This window comes from Bos taurus, chromosome 26 (assembly GCF_002263795.3).
Source record: "Bos taurus isolate L1 Dominette 01449 registration number 42190680 breed Hereford chromosome 26, ARS-UCD2.0, whole genome shotgun sequence".
NCBI lineage: Eukaryota > Metazoa > Chordata > Mammalia > Artiodactyla > Bovidae > Bos > Bos taurus.
Genome location: NC_037353.1, coordinates 24,918,754 through 24,943,368, shown reverse-complemented (window position 1 = coordinate 24,943,368; position 24,615 = coordinate 24,918,754). Strand labels below are relative to the sequence as shown.

Below are 24,615 nucleotides of genomic sequence, written 5' to 3'. Positions count from 1 at the left end.
ATAATCATATTTTCTACAGATTACTAAGAGCTTGTTATGTTAATTTTGCACAGAGCATTATAAACACACATAAAAAGGCACTGAGAGACAACATCCCCAGGAAGTGGGCTTATATTGCTCCCATATTAGGGGTAGGAAACTGAGAATGAGAAGATAAGCTACTTGCCTACAAGTTCATGGGCTTCCCCAGTGGCTCAGTGGTAAAGAATCTGCCTGCAATACAGGAGGAGCAGGAGACACAGATTCGATCCCTGGGTTGGGCACATCCCCTGGAGGAGGGCATGTTAACCCACTCTAGTATTCTTTCCTGGAGAATCCCATGAACAGAGGAGCCTGGTAGGCTACCGTCCATAGGCTCACAAAGAGACAGACATGACTGAGCACATACACACGCACACACAAGTTCACCCAACAGGGGAGTGACAGAGCTGGAATGTGAATCCCGGGCTGGCTGACCCCAAAGCCAATCTCTATTCCAACGCTAGCCTTTCACTTGTGAAGTTAGAACAGCTGAACCTAATCATGTATCACAGGCTTTGACTGCAAAATAAAATACAAACCTTCTTATTAAAAATACAGACAGCCAGAATTAACATATGATCCAACAACATCACTTCTGGCCATCTACTCAAAAGAACTGAAACACGTGTTCAAACAAAAACTTGTACATGAACATTCACAGCAGCTCTATTTATAAAAGCCAAAAGGGGAAAACAACCCAAAAGTTCATCAACTGGATGAATAAATAAACAAAATGTGCTATATCCATACGGTGGAATACTACTCATCCATAAAAAGGAATGAAGTAGACAGTACAACATGGTTGAAGCTTGAAAGTATTATCCTGAGTGAAAGATGTCAGACATAAGAAGTCACATATGGTATGACTCCAGTTATATAAATATCCAGAATGGTCAAATCCACAAAAACAGAAGCAGATGAGTAACTCCCAAAGATGGGAGGAGGGGAAAGTGGGGTGAGACTGCCTGACAGGTACAGGGTTTCCTTTTGGGTGACGAAATGTTCTGGAAGTAGATTCATGATGTTTTACACAACATTGTGAATGTATAAAATGTCACTACTGGCAAATTTTGTTTTCTGTGTATTTTACTACATTAAAAAAGAATTAACCTGGTTGTTTAAAAAAAAAAAAAAAAACACAGATGCTCACATCCCAACTCCAGAGATCCGTGGATCTGGGATGGGACCCTGGCACCTACATTTTCTGGGGGCGGGGGAAGCTGCCCTGGTGGTTTCTGATGCTACTACAATGGAAGTGCCTTGGTTTGGCTGTGCAAGAAGTCAGGTTATTCCTCTGGAACACAGAATTAATACAGTGCAACTCTGCAGCCATGCGCGTGATGGATCACAGCATGTCTGCTTCTATAGCCACAGCTGAATGGACCCAGAGACTTCCGAAATAGAACCTCTAGATTTTTGTATCTCAGTAGAAGATGTAAACTCAGGAGCTGTTTATTGGCAATAGCTTTTTTCTGCCATTTGGACAGGGAAACAGAGAGAGAGAGATGATTTCACTGAAAGACAGAAATGAAGCCATGACTCAGCTGGAAGTCTAGTGGTGGAGGGAGGGGCTTTCTGTGCATCCCAAGAGTGAAAGGCCAGGTTTTCATCGTTCCTGAGGCCCAGCTGTATCCTTAGGTTCTGTGTTGCTGCTTAGTTGCTAAGTCGTGTCTGACTCTGTGAACTCATGGACTGTCGCCTGCCAGGTTCCTCTATCCACAGGATGTTCCAGGCAAGAATACTGGAGAGGGTTGCCATTTCCTTCTCCAGGAGATCATCCCAACCCAGGGATAAAACCCACATCTTCTACACTGGCAGGCGGGTTCCTTACCACTGAGCCACTTGGAAAGCCCCCTGGGTTCCACGAGGCACTTCGTAATCCCTTCCCAAATCTCTAACCAATACAGACCTGCAGTCAGGACTGAAAACCACTGGAATATAAATTGGTTTAAAAAAAAAAAAAAGGACATGAAACCTTGGTCGGATGATGACGTAGAAAAATGGAAAAGGTCAACTTTACTTTCAAGTACTGAATTAAACATTTGCTCTATGAAAGATAAAGTCCCTTCAACACGACACTGAGAGAACCAAATATATGAACATTGCTGCCTGTCAAAACTATGTCACTCATTCATTGAATGAAGGTGGCATTCCAAGTCAGTGAGGAAAGGATGTATTATCAATAAAGGTTGACTGCACACCTGCAGAGGAGCAGGCACACTGTCAGGCACTAAGGATGCAATGGCTGGGAAAGACAAAAAAAGTTTAAAAAGTACCTGCCTTGTTGAAAAAAATTTGAATTTTCAATGGTGACAGTTTGGAAAGGATGCAAACATTTGGAAGTAGTGGTGGTGCATGAAGTGCTGAAGTTTTATATGATTTTAATTTGTACTTCTGAGTTCATATCTATATTGGGATTCAGAGTAAACAGCATATAAATAAAAAAAAAAAAGTACCTGCCCTCAAGACCAAGCTGATGTAGTCAAATTAAACAAATAAGTGTAAAATTAAAGTGTTAGGTGTCCTATTGTGGCAGAAAATCCAAAAGTGGTTTACCAGAACATACAAAATATAAATGGATTAAATGTTGTATATGTTACAAAAAAATTTTTTTAATCTAACTCCAACAATAGTATTTATATTATTATTTATATTATATTATTTATATATTTATGTTATTTATAAATTTATGGAATAAAGGCACAGTTCTAGGATTATGCAAAAAAAAATTAATGACTTTCTGAAGGAGTGATCAGAATGTAAAGATACTTAATCTTCTACTCTTTTCTGAGATTCCCTAGTCTGCTCTAAACTACAGGATAATCTACTTCGTTAACAATTATTCATTTCTGGGAAACCTAAAGAAAAATTAAAATAATAAATATTAAAGTAATAAAAAATTGAAATGAATGAATATAGGCTGTATCTTCTTTGATAAGATGAAGCTCTATTGACCAAAAGCCAGCAAGCTGTCTGCTGTGGAAGCAGCCTCCCCACTCTACACCTGGCACATCGCTTCATGCTTCATTCTCCCTGGAGGGAATTCTTGAGCAGGAACACGTACCCTAGACCTGTGAATGTAGTTAATCTCCTCAGAGTGACTGTCAATGGAGGTAATCCTCTGGAAGGGGCTGGGAGAGGAAAGGGGCATGGGGGCAGGGTCTGTAAGCCTCAAGCTCCCCACAGCCTCTCCCTCAGCTTTGGACCATACTGGGCTCAAAGACTAGGAGGAATAAGCACCAGAAGCAGAAACCAAGGCCTCCAGCACTCGGGAAAAGATGGAGGAAAGGTTAGAGACTCTTGGTATGGCCAACCGGCCATCCTTGAAACACCTAAAAGTTAAAGTTTATTAGAACTCACTTGTATTTTCTGGATTGGCACAAAATTGTAAATTATAGATATTAAAATCAGAAATCTTGATCAACTGCTTAGGTGCCAAATAAGACACCAGCAATAGGAACAGAAACCACAAGACTCTCTGAAATCCCCTGCTAGTTTATATGATAATTCTTCAAAGTGCCTTTGTGCTCACAGGTGATACTGTGGTTTCAATTCACAGCCAGTGAACATGGATGTGCATAGCTGCGTAGAGGACAATTGAGCACTATTATTAGTTCTAATCTACTTTTGTTTGGCTCAGAGTTTTCTTTCCCCTGCAACCGGTTATAGGCAGATATTACAGCACTAAAGAAAGACATTTATTCACCAGTGTTACTGTAACAAACGCACCTTATTCAATATGTCCCTTTCTCTCAGAAGCTCATCCATTGCTTTCTTATCAAGTTCTGCTTGTTTCTTTGAGGCCTCCACCTCTAAATCACCAGAGAGAAAAACAATAATAAATATAAAGAGAGCCTGCCAAGAAAGAATCTGCCACAGTGACATGAAAACTGCTTTATATATTTATCTGTAGCTATAAAACTGCTTTCTGTTGAGTGGTACATGATCTTCATTATAACTCAGTGAGGTAAGTCTTCCCATCCCACTAAAGAGATGGAAACTGAGGCTTAGAGACCCATACACCAAGGGTCTGCAGCCAGGAGGTGATAGGGCTAGGGTTGGGAGTTTGGTCTTTCTGACTCCAAAAAGTCCTAGTTATTTAGTCCCTAAGTTGTGTCCAACTCTTTTGTGACCCCATGGACTGTAGCCTGGAGAGCTACATGACTCCTCCAGACATAGGATTTCCCAGGCAAGAATACTGGAGTAGGTTGTCACTTCCTTCTCCAGGGGATCTTCCTGACCCAGGGATCAAACCCATGTCTCCTTCACTGGCAGGCAGATTCTTTACCACTCTGATGCTAGGGAAGCCCCCAAAGTCCTTGCTCTCCTGAAATATTTTTTATTATACAAGTAATTAGAAACACAGGAAGAAATTGGAAAATAAACAATTCCAAAAACTAAAGGGAAAATTTTTTTAAAAAATCAGAATCTAGGAGAGGACATATGTATACCTGTGGCTGATTCATGTTAATATTTGGCAGAAACCAACACAACACAATACTGTAAAGCAATTATCCTTCAATTAAAATAAACAAATTTATTTTAAAAAATCAGAATCTACTTAAGATTTTGATGTGCCTCTTTCCTGACATTTTCCTATGCAAATACATATGTGTATATAAATATATTTATATACCACATACACCAAGATGGAGCCATAACACACAGTCTTGTAACTTGCTTTTATAACTAACCAATATAAATAAATACCTCTCTATAATATAAATGTGTATCTACATCAGAACATTTAAAGACTTCATATTTCACTGTATAAAAATGTTTAATTTATTAAGCCAATCCTCATCTTAACACTTAAATTGCTTCTTTTTATTTTTTTGTTGTGCAATTACAAGCAATAATCTTATGAAAGTTCCTGCTCATTTGGTCATCTAGGAGAGGAAGTCCTTGAACCAAAAGTGATTTTCTTTTTAAAGACCTTTTTCTCCAGCTGCCGAATTTCTCTCCAAAAATTAATAGCAGTTTAAATCCATACCCAAACTAGAACAGTTATTACCATTCTCCTTGATCTTTGACAACCTGATAGCTTTTCCTAAACCAGTATGTTTATATTTAATTCACATATCTTTGATTGGTAGTGAGGTCGACTACTTTCTCATGTTTCACAATCAATTATTTGTTTTCTGGTTTTCAAATTGTCCACACTAACTCTCTGCCCATTTTTCTCATGAATTATTTACCTTTTAGTGAATTCGAAAGAGCACCTTATATATATATTAATAATGATGATACTAACTCTTTGGCAATGTTTTAGTCAATTTGTCTTCTTATACAGAGTCTTTGGGGGCTTCTTTGGTAGCTCAGTGGTAAAGAATCTACCACCAATGCAGGAGACACAGGTTCAATCCCTGGGTCGAGAGGATCCCTTGGAGAAGGAAATGGCAATCCACTCCAGTATTCTTGCCTGAGAAATCCCATGGACAGAGGAGCCTTGCAGGCTACAGTCCATGGAGTCACAAAAGAGTCCGGCACAACTTAGCAACTAAACAGCTATAGAGTCTTTTGTCGCTAAAAAACAACAACAACAACAAAAAACAACAACACTGTGTAGTTTTTGAGAGAAATTGAAAAATTCTAGTCTCTGAATAAAATATATGGTTAAATGAGCTAAAAACAATGAAAAAGACACCTGATGTCTCAAGATACCATTGAACGGTTGAATCAAATAATATAAGAATGCCGAGCTGTATGCATCATAAATGTGTGAAATTTGTGTACAAATGTTGTATTGATTACCAACTTTCAGACTCACAAAGTGATCTCTCCTGTAGGTTATTAACATTTAATTTCATTAAATCTCTCCATCTTGGCTTTACTGTTCCTACATTTGACCTTAACTTTTTTTCCAAAAAAGTAGTTTATTATCTTACTGTCATTTTCTTAATAATCCATACTGCACACTGGTATGAAACAACACCTTTATCTTAGATGATAATCACGGTTCTTTTTGTAGCCTTTCCAATCCTTTCCATTGATCTGTTTATTCACACATTTTCACTAAACTATTTGATTACTAAAGCTTTATAATACATTTAAACACCTGGTAAAGGCTAATGCTCCCTTCTCACTCTTCTTTTCCAGAATTTTATGGCTATTGTCACCTGTTTATTCTTCTGGAGGAACCCTAGAATCAGTTTTCAAGTCCCAAGCAACATAACTCTCTGAAATTTTTATTGGAGATATTAAATGTGCAGATTAATTTGGACAGATTTATATCTATACCATATTGAGTTTTCTCATCCAGGAACTTGGTGTATTGGTCCATTTTTCAAGTCTTCCTTTTTATACCCCTCAAAAGAATTCTGTAGTGTTTTATATATATAGGCCTTACAGATATTTTGGTAACTTTATTCATAGATATTTTATTACTTTAGTTGCTATTGTGAAAGGGGGGTCTTCCATCATACACTGTAACTGATTCTTTGTAGGAAAGAAAGCCATTGATATCTATATATTTCTTTTATAACCTGCCACCCTGTTGAACTCCTGTTAGTTCTGGCAATTTTTCAGTTCGCTTCTTGGATTTTGTGGCAGGAAATCATAACATATGGGGGCCTCGTGCTCCTAACCATTATGTGCAATATCCCTGTCTGATAGGACACATCAAAAGGAAGTGCTCCCTAAGAAGAAATAATGATGCTAACGAGATCCACAAAATAACCAGAAGAGAGAGCACGATGACTTCTTTAAACATGATTTAAGAATGAAGAACTGCGGTCAATACTTAATGGGGAAATTTTTTCTGCAGGCAGCTAAAAACTATTGTCTGCAAAAATACGGAAGTTTTAATATGGGAATGCTTTTGAAATTCACCAAGCCAATTACAAAATGTGCTCTAGCAGTTCTACCTTTGTGTGTGTGTATCTGTCATTGAAGATACTAGATTATAAACTCATGCTACACTGTAAGCATCCTGAGGGCAGGAACCTCCAGGCACCCAATGCCTAACATAATGCCTCCTCACAGCCTGGACTCAGTTTATTGAACGAGTACATAAATGGAGAAATGACCAATATCAACTGCAACTGTGCCTCAGTAAAAGATTGTTTCTGATGTCTTAGAAGGAAATGTATTGGCACTTCTCAAAGACTTTAGTGACAAATATTTCTAATAATCTTATCTAGACATCTAGATTTTACTTAACTTTTAGGGAGGCAATGTACATGTTTATGCTTCTGGGTATGTCATCTCAGTCAGTGAGTTATGGCTGAGTTCAGTGAGGTGTTCCTGCCTCACATTTTCTGGTGCAGTCGGAAGTCAAATCCCAATCCCTCTGTCTCCAAGTCTCTGAGCTGTTTCTACCACACCATATTTAACTAGTATATGCCATATTTTTAATTATATTCTTCTTCAGGAGGGGATAGCATTCTCTCATTACTTTTATAAGCAGTAATATATCTGGATAATAATAGATGACATTTAGTAAGCACTTACTACATGCCAGGCACTGTCCTTTCGATATTAGCCATTTTATCCCCAAAAGCTAAATGAGAAGGAGGTTGGATCTGAACCGAGGCACATCTTCAGAGTCTGTATCCTTAACGATGTTTCTATACTACCTGGCCTCCTGTGGCACTTAAATTTTCCCTCCACAGGTCACAGTGATAGTTGGGTAGAATAGGGATTTGCCATATGGTAAGAGGAAAGGAGTTGGAAGCCATTTATTTTTGTCTTGCTGATTCCGGGTACACTATTGTCTCATATACTGCTCATGGGGAATATTCAAGTTTCATTTCTCCTGCATCTTCTGTGAAAAAGAAAACTGAAGGAAAGATCATGTAGAACCCAGACTTAAGAGTATACGTGTGTGCTAAGTCACTTCAGTAGTGTCTGACTCTTTGTGACCCTATGGACCATAGCCGGCCAGGCTCCTCTGTCCACGGGATTCTCCAGGGAAGAATACTGAAGTGTGTTGCCATTTGCTCGTGCAGGGGATCTTCCCAACCCAGGGAGCAAAACAGTGTCTCATGTCTCCTGCTGTTACTTACTTCATTGACAAATACTGAGCAATACTTTGGGCTCAATATAATCCGTTGAAGAGTTTTTTAAGGTAAGAAAGTTCAAGGTATACAAAATGATGTCTCCTCCATATTATCTACTTACTAGTTTCAATGTTGCTTCACTGAATTCATTCCGCATGGTTTGTGCTTATACGCGTGGAGTTGTCAAAAGACATAAGTCACCAATGAAATTGCTTATAATCTAATAAAAACAAAACACAAAATGATTCTTGGTTTACCTCTCTCTAGTCCCAAGATCTGATTTTTCAGGGTTTCCTTGTGCTGTTCCACCTCTCCCTTTTGATCTTCAATCTGGTGCAATTTCTTATGGATTTGTTCTCTAATTTTGTTGAGCTTCCCAATGTCAAGGCGCATCTGATGGACTTCTTCCTCTTTGGCCTGTAATTAGTGAGAGAGGATTACCAGGGATACTTGGTCAGTAAAGGACCGGTGATTGGATGATGGTAAACTCAGAATCAATAGAAACATTCTGTCTAGGTCAGTGCAGAATTATTCTGTGGGATTAAATCAAAACACACACTGTGTAGTTTTTGAGAGAAATTGAAAAACTCTAGTCTCTGAATAAAATATATGGTTAAATGAGCTAAAAACAATGAAAAAGACACCTGATGTCTCAAGATACCATTGAATCATTGAATCAAATAATATAAGAATGCCGAGCTGTATGTATCATAAAGGTGTGAAATTTGTGTACAAATGTTGTATTGATTACCAACTTTCAGACTCACAAAGTGATCTCTCCTGTAGGTTATTAACATGCTGTAAAATATTGGTCTTTTGGATCCACATTGCCACTGTGGAACAACTACATACAATAGAAAAGTCACTGTCCCCTTCCTCGAGTACATTAGTCTTGTTGTTCAGTAGCTCAGTCATGTCTGACACTTTGAAACCTCATGGACTGCAGCATGCCAGGCTTCCCTGTCCTTCACTATTTCCCAGGGTTTGCTCAAACTCATGCCCACTGAGTCAGTGATGCCATCCAACCATCTCAACCTCTGTCGTCCCCTTCTGCCTTCAATCTTTCCCAGCATCAGGGTATTTTCCAATGAGTCAGCTCTTCACATCAGGTGAATACTTGGCGAAGTATTGGAGCTTCAGCTTCAGTATCAGTCCTTCCAGTGAGTATTCAGGGTTGATTTTCTTTAAGATTGACTGGTTTGATCTCCTTGATCTCCAAAGGACTCTTCACCATCACACTCTGAAAGCATGAATTCTTCAGCACTCAGCCTTTTTTATTGTCCAGCTCTCACATCCTTACACGACTGCTGGAAAAACCATAGCCTTGACTAGATGGACCTTTGTTAGCAAAGTAATGTCTCTGCTTTTTAATACACTGTCTAGGTCTATCATAGCTTTTCTTCCAAGGAGCAAGCATCTTTTAATTTCATGGCTGCAGTCACCATCTGCAGTGATTTTGGAGCCCAGGAAAATAGTCTGTCACTGTTTCCATCGTTCCCCCATCTATTGCCATGAAGTGATGGGACCAGATGCCATGATCTTCATTTTTCGAATGTTGAGTTTTAAGCCAGCTTTTTCACTCTCCTCTTTAACCTTCATCAAGAGGCTCTTTAGTTCATCTTCACTTTCTGCCATAAGGGTGGTGTCATCTGCATATCTGAGGTTATTGATATTTCTCCCGGCAATCTTGATTCCAGCTTGTGCTTCATTCAGCCTGGCATTTTGTATGATGTACTCTGCATATAAGTTAAATAAGCAGGGTGACAATATACAGCCTTAACATAATCCTTTTCCAATTGGAATCAGTCCATTGTTCCATGTCTGGTTCTAACTGTTGTTTCTTGACCTGCATACAGGTTTCTCAGGAAGCAGATGTCTTTAAGAATTTTCCACAGTTTGTTGTGATCCATATAGTCAAAGGCTTTAGCATAATTAATGAAACAGAAGTAGATGTTTTTCTGGAATTCTTGTGCTTTTTCTATGATCCAAAGAATTTTGGCAATTTGATTCAGATGATCATTATATCTACTACTGTAGGCAAAAATCCCTTAGAAGAAATGGAGTAGCCCTCATAGTCAACAAAAGAGTCCAAAATGCAGTACTTGAGTGCAGTCTCAAAAACAACAGGACGATCTCGGTTCCTTTCCAAAGCAACCATTCAACATCACAGGAATCCAAGCCTATGCCCTAACCACTAATGCCAAAGAAGCTGAAGTTGAACAATTATATGAAGACCTACAAGACCTTCTAGAACTAACACCAATAAAAAGATGTCCTCTTCATCATAGGGTACTGGAATGCAAAAGTAGGAAGTCAAGAGATACCTGGAGTAACAGGCAAGTTTGGCCTTGGAGTACAGAATGAAGCAGGCCAAAGGCTAACAGTTTTGCCAAGAGAATGCACTGGTCATAGCAAACACTCTCTTCCAACAACACAAGACAACTCTACACATGGACATCACCAGATGGTAAATACCAAAATCAGACCGATTATATTCTTTGTAGCCAAAGATGGAGAAGCTCTATACAGTCAGCAAAAACAAGACCAGGAGCTGACTGTGGCTCAGCTCATGAACTCCTTACTACAAAATTCAGACTTAAATTGAAGAAAGTAGGGAAAACCACTAGGCCATTCGGGTATGATCTAAATCAAATCCCTTATGATTGTACAGTGGAAGTGAGAAATAGATTCAAGGAATTAGACCTGATAGACAGAGTGCCTGTAGAACTGTGGACAGAGGTTTGTAACACAGCACAGGAGGCGGAGATCAACACCATCCCCAAGAAAAAGAAATGCAAAAAGGCAAAATGGTTGTCTGAGGGGGCCTTACAAATAGCTGTGAAAAGAAGAGAAATGAAAGGCAAAGGAGAAAAGGAAAGATACACCCTGAATACAGAATTCCAAAGAACAGTAAAGAGGATAAGAAAGTCTTTTTAAGTGAACAATTTCAAAGAAATAGAGGAAAATGATAGAATGGGAAAGACTAGAGATCTCTTCAAGAAAATTAGAGATACCAAGGAAATATTTCATGCAAAGATGGACACAATAAAGCACATAGGGTATGGACCTAACAGAAGCAGAAGATATTAAGAAGAGGTGGCAAGAATACACAGAAGAACTACACAAAAAACATCTTCACAACCCAGATAATCACGATGGTATGATCACTCACCTAGAACCAGACAGCCTAGAGAATGAAGTCAAGTGGGCCTTAGGAAGCGTCACTACAAACAAAGCTAGTGGAGACAATGGAATTCCAGTTGAGCTATTTCAAATCCTAAAAGATGATGTTGTGAAAGTACTACACTCAATATGCCAGCAAATTTGGAAAACTCAGCAGTGGCCACAGGACTGGAAAAGGTCAGTTTTCATTCCGATCCCAAAGAAAGGCAATGCCAAAGAATGCTCAAACTACTGCGCAATTGCACTCATTTCACATGCTAGTAAAGTAATGCTCAAAATCCTTCAAACTAGGCTTCAACAGTATGTGAATTGAGAACTTCCAAATGTACAAGCTGGATTTAGAAAAGGCAGAGGAACCAGAGATCAAATTGTCAACATCTGTTGGATCATAAAAAACCAAGATAATTCCAGAAAAATAGCTACTTCTGCAGAGTACGTTAGTCTATGACTGTCCGTATGGACAGGACAGGGTGGCATTCATGAGCAAGTGTACATGATATCAAAAGGTATCAAAATGACAATTCTAGCAAAGTAAAGCACCAGATTTTTGTCTCTGGACTTCAAGTTTTATGAATTTTTTTAAAAATTTGCCATTCTTAGAAACTAGTTGATTTTCTGCAAATAAAGAGTGGCAATTATCCTCAGTTTTTATAATGAAGAGACTGAACTTAGCTGGGCATGTTATGCTCAGAGCACTGCTAGAAACAGAATCCCAGAGGTTTAGGATCTGATAACAAAATACTCCATTTTTCAAGGTGCCTCATGCACATTACCAAAGGAGAGAATTATTGACTTAAGTATTTTTAATTTCACCTTAGGGGCTAATACATTATTTTGCCTTCAGTAGTCATTTCATTTCTGCTTTAACATGGAGCATTCTCATAAAGAACAGTGAGTCAAGCCTTTCTGGACTGCTTAAATGTTCCTCAGCCTCAGATCCTGTGGGGTCCAAATTAGTTCATCTAAGATCCCTTTCAATTAAAAAAAAAAATGTTCTAATTCACTAGTTATTCATCTAGGCCTCCTAGTGATACTTCAGAAAAATTTCTAAGACTGCATGCAAAATAATATATAAGATGTACAAATATTAGTAAGTGTGTGTATGTATGTATGTGTGTATGCATGCACACACATGCTTTTATCAGATTCCCAAAAGGGGCTGTGACACAAAAACTGTTAAGATTTACTACTCGAATCAACGTAGTTTTGTGATTAGTCATTGCCCAGTATTCTAACAATACTAGAATAAGGTTTATGGATTTTTCAAAACTGCTGATAAACATAAAGCCACTCTGCTAAGCATGTAGGCAGACAATATGTATCCAAGTATAAAACGGTTATCCAAACTTAATTTGCAAGCACTCTTCAGTGAAGGGAGACCATTCTTGAAATTTACACTGGACAGAAGTGAAAATCATGATTCTGCAGTCCTAAGAGTAGACACCAAACAGTACCAGTCCATCCCCCACCCCTCCCCTTCCATACAAGCAGTGAAATATAATCTGACTTCTTTGTCACTCACATGTGTAAATGGTTTCTAGCTCTGGGCTGCTGGTTACTTGCAAGGCTGAACTACAGAGATGAACATCTGAGCTCGCTTTGGAAAATATCTGCATAATCATATGACCAAGAATCAGCTTTGCAATGTTATGAGAATGGACGCTATTATATTAAACTGCTTCTGGGCATCAAGCAATCACTGTAGGTTTGCACCTGCCTCTGATGGACCAAGGCTAATGCAGGTTATGCAACCAAGGGCTCCCAACAGCACGGATCAACCTGCATTTACACTACTAGGGAATGAAAAAGGGCGTGCCAAAGGAACAGATATGTCACTCCGTGTTTACTTTGAGCTCCAACGCCTTCTGCTGGTTTTCTTGGGATAGCTGCTCACAAACCAAACTGTGCTGTTCGTTCTCTTGCTGAAGTTTAGCATTTCTCATCTGAAACTGCTCCAGCTCCTTTGCGGCTCTCTCGTTGAGTATCTGAAAGATGCAGAACAAGCTGGTTAATGCTTTTACGGGGGCTGCATACCCACACAGGAGGCCAGGCAGACTTCCTGGGACAAGGCAAGGCAACCACCCATTTTTTCATCTTTGCAGAAATGGTTCTCGCTCCCCAGTGAAAGCACAAATGCACTCAAATATGATGACTGTTAAATGGCTGAGGGAAATGATGCCTTCTAATGAATAACACAGAGAGCATAACTTTTTTTTCTGGGAGCCTTGGGAAGCCTTGTTCACAGGTGGTGGATAAATATTTTAATGCCTGTTTGCCATTTGGCAGGCTTTGCATATGCAACAATCGCTATAATCATTGCAAATGAGCTAGAGATTCAAGCAGGCTTTATCGGCTATGGGGCTCAGAAGCTACATCTTCAGAAGCAAATCCTGCATTAACATGCCTATACTTTCGTGAACAGAACCTTTCACTAAACACCAACACAAGAGACAATTCTCCTTAATCCAACTTAAGTCAAAACTGTAGAACAGTAGTGGAATGATTTATAACTGCCTGACTTCAGAGTCAGTTTGATTTTCCTCTTCCTTACTTTGACTATCCTAAGAAGATATGGTTTCATAAATACATATTTATAAACACACATATTTTGGGAGGTCATTTCTATTGGGAAAATACTGGGGAGATGAAGGGATATCAAAAAGGTTAAAGGGGGGGAAGGGGGAGAAGATAGTTTAGAAAACACTTATTCCAATAACTTCCATTCAAGCAAAAGTTAAACACAGAAAGAATCCATCCAACTTCAAGCTTTTCCATGGGTCCTGACTATTGTTTTATGATGACCAAAAACCTCTCAAAGAAAGGTTTTCATGCTCAAAGAAAGCCTCATATTTTTCTCATGTATATTGCACATCATATATTATCTACTTGATTTCTGGCTTTACATAAAATTAATAAAGCAACTGACAAATGAATGTGCTCTAATATCTAATTTTTTAAGTAGAAAAATGCTGGACGGCTTGAAAAATAGTTTGGAAACTTCTGAAAAGGACATACTTTGAAGAAATGACTTTTTTAAATTACATGAATTGGTTCTTTAAGAAATTAGAAAAGACAGATTAGTATTTATGTTACCTTAAACTGTTACTAGAGAGGAAATATTAGAAAACTATCATATTTAGAATGCATAAAGACTGTGTGTGGTTTTCCAGACTTGAAACTTAAAAATAAGCATGTTAAAAATAAATCATGTTATATTTACAGGCTGGAATGCTCTGTCCAGTAGAACTTTCTGCAATGAACTAAATGTTCTCTGTTCTGCGTTATCTACTAGTCCCATGTGGCTGTGAGCACTTGAAATGGTGCGACTGAGGAACCGAATTTTTTATTTGATTTGATTTTAAATAATTTACATGTAAATAGCCATATGTGGTTAGCTACCACATTAGACAGTGTGGTTCTGTAACTGTGACAATAACATAAATGAATCTCACAAACACAATATGAGGAGAAAGACATTAGACACCAAAAGAGTACTTCCTGTATGATTTCCTTTCCGTAAAGTACAGAAGCAGGCAACACTAATGTCTGCTCCGAACTCGGAAGAGAGCTGACCTTTGTGGGAGGGGGTGATTGGGAGGGGGCGCAAAACGAGGAGGCTCTTGCAGTGCTGTTTCTCCCAGGCTGGATACAGGTGACCAAGATGTGTTCAAGGGCAGAAAATTTATCAAGCTGTACACCTGTGACTTATACACTTTTCTATGTGTTACGTTATACATCAGTAAAATGGTAAAAAGAGATTAACCTGTTGGAGTATGGGGTGGGGGGGGAGGAGAGGGCATAGGACAGGGGAGGACATCTCTACCATCAGAGTCATTCGAAGACCAAACACAGCGCTACGTGCTGTGTTACCAACATCCATCAACATCCATAGTGAAGGGATTTGCTGCTTTCCAGAGGAAATTCAAGAATCACCTTTGGCCAGACCCCACGGCGCAGCCCTGCCCAGCCCACCTTCTGCTCTTTCAGCTGCTGCTCCAGCCTCTGAAGCTCCTCCTTGCTCTTCTGCACGTACTGCTGCAGCGCCCTGATTTCCGTCTGCCTGCTGTCCATGTCCATCTGAATCTGCCTGAGCTCCTTCTCTAGTTTTTCTTTCTTCCGGGTCTCCCGTGAAGCTTCATTCTGACGTTGCTGGATTTCTTGTTGGAACTACGGGCATAGAAAGGACAGGCGGGGAAGAGATGAGCCCCTCTCTAGGACGAGCGTCAACAAGCTGAGCTTCTCCCTCTCTCGGATATTTTCAGGGCAGTGATGTTTTAGTAGTATTTCTCCTGTAGGAGAGTCATCTTTGAACCCCACTGTTCAAACTTTTCAATAATATTCTGTATTGTTTTTCAGAGCCTCGGCACCAAATGTATACCCTGATGGTGGGAACAAATCTACAAAGAAAGGTATGAAGTCCAGTTAAATATGGAAGCCCAGAGTTCTAGGGAGGTCAAACGTGGAAAGAATTCATCCAACTCTCCATCGATAGAAACAAAGTAAAATGTAGCCAGCTACCCTAAATATGCAAATGTGTTTTCCATGAGTCCTGGATATTGCTAAACACAGTACCGTATAGTTTTATCATGATGGCCAAGTTCTGTGAAAAGTCATTCTTTTATCTCAGGCTCGAAGGAGTCTCCTGTTATTCTCCTGAAGCTTGCATTTGTGTACTATCTATTTGACCCCTGGCTTTATAGCAAAGTGTATGGAAGGATTCATAGATGGCTTCCTCACAAAGGAGAAAGCCCAGGGGAACTGCTTCCACCATCCCCAGAGGCAGGGCATCCTGGCTGTCACAGGGGACTCCTTCTTGGGCCAGAAACGTAAGCAGTGCCCTGTCTTGGTGACTTCTCAGGCAAAGGCTATTGAGAAGAATGACTCAAGTAAAACCGCTCTTGCAAAAACCAGAGAAACAAGCAGAACCATGGATGCTTCATCTGGGGAACAGGGGGGTAAATCAGAGAGAGGAACAAGACGGGAAGGGAGACTGGAGAAGGACAAAAGCTCCTTCTGGAAGGTGATGTTTCTCCATCTTTCTCTCCGTGTTCAGAGCAGACCTGGATGATGGCCTGCTCTGCCTCTTCCCTGGACCGCTCCATTTCTTGCTGCTGTTCAATGGTCTGAGCTAAGCACTCTCGCAATTTCACCACTTCTGATAACAGCTGGTCTCGCTCCTTTGTCACTTCTTCTTTGAACTTCAGCAAATCCCGGATACTACAAAAGAAGAACACGAGAGTCAGACTTAGCAGCCACAGCCATCTGCTCAGAGATCCTGTTTATCATCCTCTGAACTCATTTTCAGAGGAAACACTTTCGGTCAAGGATCAACACTATTCAAGTGTGAAAGAGAGTTCTTTATCTCTGACACGGGAGCTATTTGTGAGTTGTTAACTGGAAAAAGAAGACGTTCCAGTAATAATATGCATAATATGATCCCTTTTCTTGTTTTTAAGCAATTACAGTCCATGTGTGTGTGCTATAGGCATTTTTATATCAAGATTAGGCACCAAACTGATAACCAGTTATCTCTGAGGAATGAATTTTAAAGTGGAAGAGTTGACAGGCTGATTTTTACCTCTGACTTCCCATATTCCTGTTGTATTTGAATTTGTTACGATAAAACTGTAGTTAACAAGAGCTACTGTTAGCTCTTGTAATTAACCCTAAGGAGATGTCAATTTAGGAAATTATTTGCTTAATATATTCACTGGAGAGCTATAACCACAGCTATAAAGTCTAAAATGAAGCAAAAGCCTAAGCAAACAATACACATTGTCAGTTTTTTATTCATTCATTCATTCACTCTCCCAAAGGGACATACCACATAAAATGTTCCCAAGAACAAAATTTGGAAAATGATTAGTGATGCCAGTTTTGGAAGGGTGCACGCATGCCTGCTAGGTCACTTGAGTTGTGTCTGACTGTGCAACGCTATGGACTGCAGCCCGCCAGGCTCCTCTGTCCATGGGATTCTCCAGGTAAGAATACTGGAGTGGGCTGCCATGCCCCCCTCCAGGGGATCTTCCCGACTTAGAGATTGAACCAGCATCTCTTATGTCTCCTGCACTGGCAAGCAGGTTCTTCACCACCTGGGAAGCCTTTTAGGAGGGTATGCAGTAATGTTTATTGATATAAATTGTAAACCAGTTACCTCAGCATTTCAAAAACAATTGCATATGGTTTGGCATGCTGTTCTTCAGAATTAGCATTTTGAAAGTAGAAAAACTGTCTGATAAGACCACTACCACAGAATTCATCTAGAACAAGGCAGCTACTCGGAGAAGGCAATGGTACCCCACTCCAGTACTCTTGCCTGGAAAATCCCATGGATGGAGGAGCCTGGTAGGCTGCAGTCCATGGGGCCGCTGAGGGTCGGACTCGACTGAGTGACTTCACTTTCACTTTTCACTTTCATGCACTGGAGAAGGAAATGGCAACCCACTCCAGTGTTCTTGCCTGGAGAATCCCAGGAAGAGGAGCCTGTTGGGCTGCCGTCTATGGGGTTGCACAGAGTTGGACACGACTGAAGTGACTTAGCAAGGCAGCTACTTTAGGGCTAAGGAACCAGAGAACTTGCATTTAAGATGCTTGTAGCTGACAGTCATCAAATGACTATTGGAAGCACAGTGATTGGGTAATACATACTGACTATCCTTTGATATGATTGTTTAATAAGGAACCCTCAAAATCGCAAACTCTTCTCCAAAAAGACGACCTGGAATTCTAAGGTTACTGCAAAGATAGACCGCTACATCTAAGTACACTGTGGAAGATAAAATGCAAGCCGGGTTCCTTCATCAGCTCTCCTACTCATCATGTTCTAATTTTCTTTTTTTTTTTTTTTTTTTTTTTTTTGTTTTTTTGTTTTTTTTTAATTTTATTTTATTTTTAAACTTTACATAATTGTATTAGTTTTGACAAATATCAAAATGAATCCACCACAGGTATACATGTGTTCCCCATCCTGAACCCTCCTCCCTCCTCCCTCCCCATACCATCCCTCTGGGTCGTCCCAGTGCACTAGCCCCAAGCATCCAGTATCGTGGATCGAACCTGGACTGGCAACTAGTTTCTTACATGATATTTTACATGTTACAATGTCATTCTCCCAAATCTTCCCACCCTCTCCCTCTCCCACAGAGTCCATAAGACTGTTCTATACATCAGTGTCTCTTTTGCTGTCTCGTACACAGGGTTATTGTTACCATCTTTCTAAATTCCATATATATGCGTTAAAACTCCTCCTAACGAAATCAGCTCCCTCATGTTGCTCTTCAATAGCTACTCTGATTGTATGTGACTTCTTTAACAAGAAAACGGAGTCATTATGAACACCACATCTTCTGTTTATTTTTCCTATTCCCTCCTGCGTTTAGAACTATCTATCAACATTGGAAAATGTATCTCGAAAGCATAGGAAACCTAAACAGCAGGTAAACATTGCCAAGGATGCCTAAGGAAGTGCATGCTCATTCCTGGTTCATTAAGGTTTTGCATGCCCTGCAGAGTGCTAGGTTCATAGAGGAAAGATCAAGATAGCTTTCTCCCTTCAAGGAGTTTATAGCTTAATGGGCAGAGAAATGCAAATCATTTAAGTACAACATGATAAGTGCCATCTTTGAGGGAAACATTGGGTCCTATGACAGGGTTCCCACCTGGCTCAGGTGGTAAAGAATCTGCCTGCCAATGCAGGAGCCACAGGAGACATGGGTTCAATTCCTGGATCGGGAAGATCCCCTGGAGGAGGAAATGGCAGCCCACTCTAGTATTCTTGCCAAGATAAACCCATGGACAGAGGAGCCTGACAGGCTACAATCCATGGGGTCACAAAGAGTCAGACACAGCTGAGCACACAAGCATGACCTGTTGGGTCCTATGGAAAACAGGGAACACAATGACTCCTCTGCCTGGTCATTAGGTCTGGGGCTAGGGACGAGGCTGAAATAGGGAAGCTGATGGTGATAAAGTTAAGATGGTGCTTAAGATGGGTCTTGAAGGATGAATAGTTGTTTACTGTGTGGAGAAGGGAAGAAAGATCCGTGGCATTGAGAACAGTATGGCCAAACGCATAGAGACGTGGGCAAGCATGATGCTGCTGGATGTGAGTCTAGCAAGGCTGACTGGGGCAGATCTACAAAGGGCTTTGTATGTTCAAGACTTTGGTCTTTATCCTTTGGAAATGGGTAGTTGTCAAGGGTGCAACGTGTTGGCAATGGAAGCATGCAGTAGTACATGTTTGAGGAGCATAAGGCTAGTATGGAAGATGGTAAAGAGGGGAGATGTCTCCTTGAAGGCAGAGAGAACAGTTAGGAGTCTGCTGCCAAATCCTGCAGAGAATGGGGCACCCAGTGGTGATGGGGAGGAGGGGAAGAATGAAGTGATGCTTAGAAGACTGAGTCAACAAGACAAAACTTTAAGGGATGGAGGGGTAACAGGTATGAAGAGCAAACTATTTTCTGGCCTAGAACCTGAGGAAGTAGGAAGGATGGTGGTACGGCTAATCATGGGTCCAAGGACATTTGGGAGGCACTGGGAATCTGAGTAGAAAGTCAGCCATTTCCATTCCATACAAGTTTCATAGAAATAAACTTAAAATCTTTACTCATTTTCAAACTGTATCACTGACTTTATAGAGCCAGAAGTTTGATATAACCACAAATTAGTCCTGAGGGGACTTCCCTGGTGATCCAGTGGCTAAGACTCTGCACTCCCAATGCAGGGAGTCCAGGTCTGACCCCTGGTCAGCAAACCAGTTCCCACATGCCACAGCTAAAGAGTTCACATGTTGCAACTAAGACCCAGAGCAGACAAATAAATAAATAAATGTTTTTAAAAAAAGAATACCTTTATTTAAAAAAGAAAAAAAATGAAGTTCTTGGGTGTGGAAAAAGGGAGTATTAAAAAGAAAAAAAAAAAACAGTAATAGACAAGCAACTATCTCTGGGAACCCAACAAGGGAGTGTCTTACATTCACAAAGAACCAGCAAGCCCCAGGCTGTCTGTTGAAGAAGGAGGCCTCCACAAGTAAAATGACCTACTTGCTATCTTGGTCCATAGACAGTCCAGACCCTTGCTCGACTAGTTTGGTTAGGTTCACTATTTCCTCCTTCAGGGCAAGAATCGTCTCCTTTGCCTTCTGCTCTTTATCATAGGCTGAATCCACCATCTTCCAGGCCTTTTCAATTTCCTAGATGAGCCATGGGATATCAGTGAGAAAAACCAAACTAGGTTCCATATGCAACATAAATTGAATAAATAGAATAATAAAACAAATACAATATAGAAGTTATTTATAGGGACAGAAGATTATACCTTATACACTATGTATTAAATGTATATTGACTTACTGCATTGTTTGGCATGAGTTAGTCAATACTGAAGAGCTGTTCTAAAGATGGAAACTGGCAAAGGGTATTTCTTCTTGTGTAGGTGAATGTAGTTACAGGGTTCACATACTGCAAGAGTTGCTAGAATTAGTGGGATTATTTCTAATAAAGATGTTAAGATATGTTCACAAAATCTAAAATGAAAGTTTATGTGCTTTCCAAGTCCACATATTTTATAGGAAAAAAAGAAAAAAAGGAATGGTCTTGGACCCAAGTCCTAAATGTGAAGCTCTTCATAATTTCATATTAAAAATATGTTTTGCCCTCAGGCCCTAAGTGAGCTCCTGGATGGCAATGTGAACTTTAGAGCCATCCATGGAAACGAGGCCTTGACTGTCACCTAATTGTACACAATAGCCTTGATAATTCCCATTTCCAGAAACCCAAGCTTAGCCTTCTCATCGAATGCTTATAGGGGAAAAGCAATACTATTCTGAATGCAATGGGGAACACTAACAGAAATACTTAAAAGAGAATCACAGGCTTTAGGGTACATGGATGAAGGACAGTAAATGTTGCAACAGACTTGAGTTTTGCCCTCTGACCTAATTTTCTTGCAAAATTTCATCAAGTGGAATGTGAGCCCCTTTACACAAATAAGAATCTATATGTTTAAGGTGAAAATATTGTACTTTTATGTGACAAGGAATAAAATGAGTGGAAGAAAGTATTTAATTAAATAAATTCATCCCATTACATTAGAAAGAGATGATTCTTGGGTAACTGCAGCACATAATTTAGTGATTCAAAACAAAATGTCAGTTCATGGGATATTTTTTTCTGTAGCAACCATATGTACTATTTTCAGCAAAACAAAAGAAAGATATTTAAATGAAAATATGATTATATGAGGTTCTTGTCTGAAGCAATTTCACCAATTATATTTTAGTCAATTCATGACTTTAATTTTCAGTTTTTTAATTTACAGTAAAAAGTGGGAGGGAGTTCTCATCATAAAATGATTTAAAGCCTTCTTATATTGGTACTCCTGCAAAGATTAGAAGAAAATAACAATAGAGAGAGAAAGACACTGAAAAAATTGGGGTATGTTTAACTGTATGATATCAAGGGAATTATCTAAACATTTTGTGATTATTTTTCAGTTCTAGGGTTTCGATTATAAAATATCTTAACCTCTTATCATCCTACAGTCCACAAGGAACGTTTGTGTTTCACCTTCAAAACAATGTAACATACTTGAGGATGAAAAAATAAAGTGTAAAATAAAGCCATACTTCCTCAATAACCACTCCTCCAGACTGAATCCCTATTCTCCCATTATGAGAAACTGGGACAGTCATTGCAGAAGCAAAAGGGTGATAAGAGAAAAGACCATAAAAACTACCATCTGGAAATTCTCAAGGTAATCTCTCCCAAAATATTGGAAAAAATAGGGATATGAAAATATCTTTAATAAGCTATCACCATAAGGTATTTAAATACTTATCTTTCTTCAAACAAGAGATTCTGAGATTCCTAATATTGCACTTCAGTTCAGTTCAGTTCAGTCGCTCAGTCATGTCCCACTCTTTGCGACCCCATGGACTGCAGCACGCCAGGCCTCCCTGTCCATCACCAACTCCCGGAGTTCACCCAAACTCATGTCCATCGAGTCAGTGATGCCATCCAGCCATCTCATCCTCTGTCATCCCCTTCTCCTCCTGCCCTCAATCCCTCCCAGCATCAGAGTCTTTTCCAATGAGTCAACTCTTCGCATGAGGTGGCCAAAGTATTGGAGTTTTCAGCTTTAGCATCAATCCTTCCAAAGAACACCCAGGACTGATCTCCTACTTATGGCCAAATGTTTTTGCTAACCCAGTATTTCCTAGAACCAAGTCAGTAAGGTTCTACATTATTTTCTACATAGTGAAATTCACTGAAGCAAATTATTTTCTTTGAAAATGAAAATTTTCATTATTTTTCATAAAATTTTCAAAATTTCCATTATTCCCTAGGCTTAATGAATACATAAATTATGTAAATTTTTACTTAATAACTCTTTTACTAGAGCCCAGAGCTGCCAATATAATGAAAGGATGATGTTTTAAAGATGGGATGCATTTATGGCAGCTCGCCATGGTTCCTTTTCTAGAAGATGACTGACCTTCTTCAGGGATGCGATGGTGGTCTGATCATCCTGAGAGAGCTTCAGGGCAGTGGCGACCTTCGCAGAATTAACCACGATCTCCGCATTCAGCTCTCTGCACTTGGCCATCAGACGCTTTTCATTGTCATAAGACTTTTTCATGACAGCATGAAGCTTCTCATATTCAACCCTAAATTTCTCCAAACTTCTGTCCCCTGAAAGTTCATTGAGGACCTCCTGAAAATCCCTTTCGATTTCTTCATATGCAGTTTCCTCCAGCACTAGCTTTTCAGTCTTTTCCTGTTCAAAAAGTCAAAGATGAGAATGAAGATTGCAATATTTACCTCATCACTATTCAGGAATGACTGTTACTATCCGTGAATAAGACCTTCGTACAAGCAAAATAAAAGCTACTGATAAGCAGGCGATTTATATGAAGATCTGCATATACGTGGGCTTCTCTGATGGCTCAGTGGTAAAGAATCCACCTGCCAACGCAGGAGACTCAGGAGACGCTGGTTTGTTTCCTGGGTCGGGAAGATACCCTGGTGGAGGACATGGAAACCCACTCCAGTATTCTTGCCTGGAGAATCCCATGGATGGAGGAGCCTGGCAGGCAAAGAGTCGGACACGATTGAATGAACATAAGCATTCTGCATATATGTATACATAAGCATAAGGATAATATTTCCTAATATTTCCTCCCACATACAGCTAAGGATTAGATTAGATGGGATAATTCACGTTAAACACTTAGCCAAGTGCCTGGCAAACAGAGTTACTCAATAAATTTTGAGAGCTGTTATGATTATTCCAAGCCTGCTTCTTACCATCCCCAGGACTGCAGAGGGAAGCCACAGCATGCTGAAGGTCAGATATAACATAGATACCATGAAATCACACTTACAATGAAATCTGTCCAGAATGTACAGTATTCTATTTTAAAATATTCCATCATTTTTACCCCTTTAAAAATTAGCCTAGTTCATCTCCACAAGAATTTTGAAATGCCCCGTGGGCAATGGTCATGGGCTTTCTCCACATTTGCTTTCCATGATTAGCTGGGCAGCAAATTATTTAAAATAAAAGCATATAGATGTAATTTAAGCAAGTCTGACTTAGATGAGAACCAGGATTTAGTTATATAAGAATTCATATTTCCCTAGTCTTGTGGGCAGAATTGTGTACCCTAGAGAAAGGACATGAGTGAGGCGACTTAGCAGCAGCAGCAGAGAAAGGTTTGATGAAGTTCTAAACCCCAGTAACTGTGAATGTGACTTTATTTGGAAATAGAATCATTGCATATACAATTAAGTTGAAGTCATACTGGAGTAGGGTGGGTCCTAATACCATATGACTAGTGTCCTTATAATAAGGGAGGGATTTTTATAATTATGTGGGGTAATAGATGTTAACTAAACTTATTGTGATAATGACTTCAAACTGTATACATAAATCAAGGGGGCTTCTCTGGTGGCACAGATGGTAAAGAATCTGTCTACAATGTGGGAGACCCAGATTCAATACCTGGGTCAGGAAGATTCCCTGGAGAAGGGAATAACAACCCACTCCAGTATTCTTGGACTTCCCTGGTAGCTCAGTGGTAAAGAATCCACCAGTAACGCAGGAGCTGCGGGAGACACAGGTTCGATCTCTGGACTGGGAAGTTCCCTTGGAGGAGGGCATGGCAACTCACTCTAGTATTGTTTCCTGGAGAATCCCATGGAGAGAAGAGCCTGGTGGGCTACAGTCCATGGGATCAAAAAGAGTCGGACACGACTGAAGCGACTTAGCACACACACACATATATCAAATCATCATGTTATACACCTTAAAACTAATACAATGCTACATGTCAATCATATCTCAGTAAAAAAGGTGGGGAGGCATTTGGACACAGATACACACACACACAAGAACCCATGTGACAGGTGGA

At 39.8% G+C, this 24,615-nt stretch overlaps 1 protein-coding gene across 1 annotated transcript in view; it reads right to left on the bottom strand.

Moving 5' to 3' along the window:
• Positions 1–24,615, bottom strand: part of CFAP58 (cilia and flagella associated protein 58) — a 110,189-nt gene that overhangs the window by 78,750 nt on the left and 6,824 nt on the right. The window contains exons 2-8 of the mRNA XM_002698500.6: positions 22,698–22,979; positions 20,246–20,394; positions 16,265–16,421; positions 15,177–15,371; positions 13,052–13,189; positions 8,279–8,438; positions 3,751–3,833 (exon numbers count right to left, since the gene is read on the bottom strand). Of these exons, the coding sequence (XP_002698546.2) occupies positions 3,751–3,833; positions 8,279–8,438; positions 13,052–13,189; positions 15,177–15,371; positions 16,265–16,421; positions 20,246–20,394; positions 22,698–22,979 (1,164 nt within the window). The remainder of the gene's footprint in view (positions 1–3,750; positions 3,834–8,278; positions 8,439–13,051; positions 13,190–15,176; positions 15,372–16,264; positions 16,422–20,245; positions 20,395–22,697; positions 22,980–24,615) is intronic.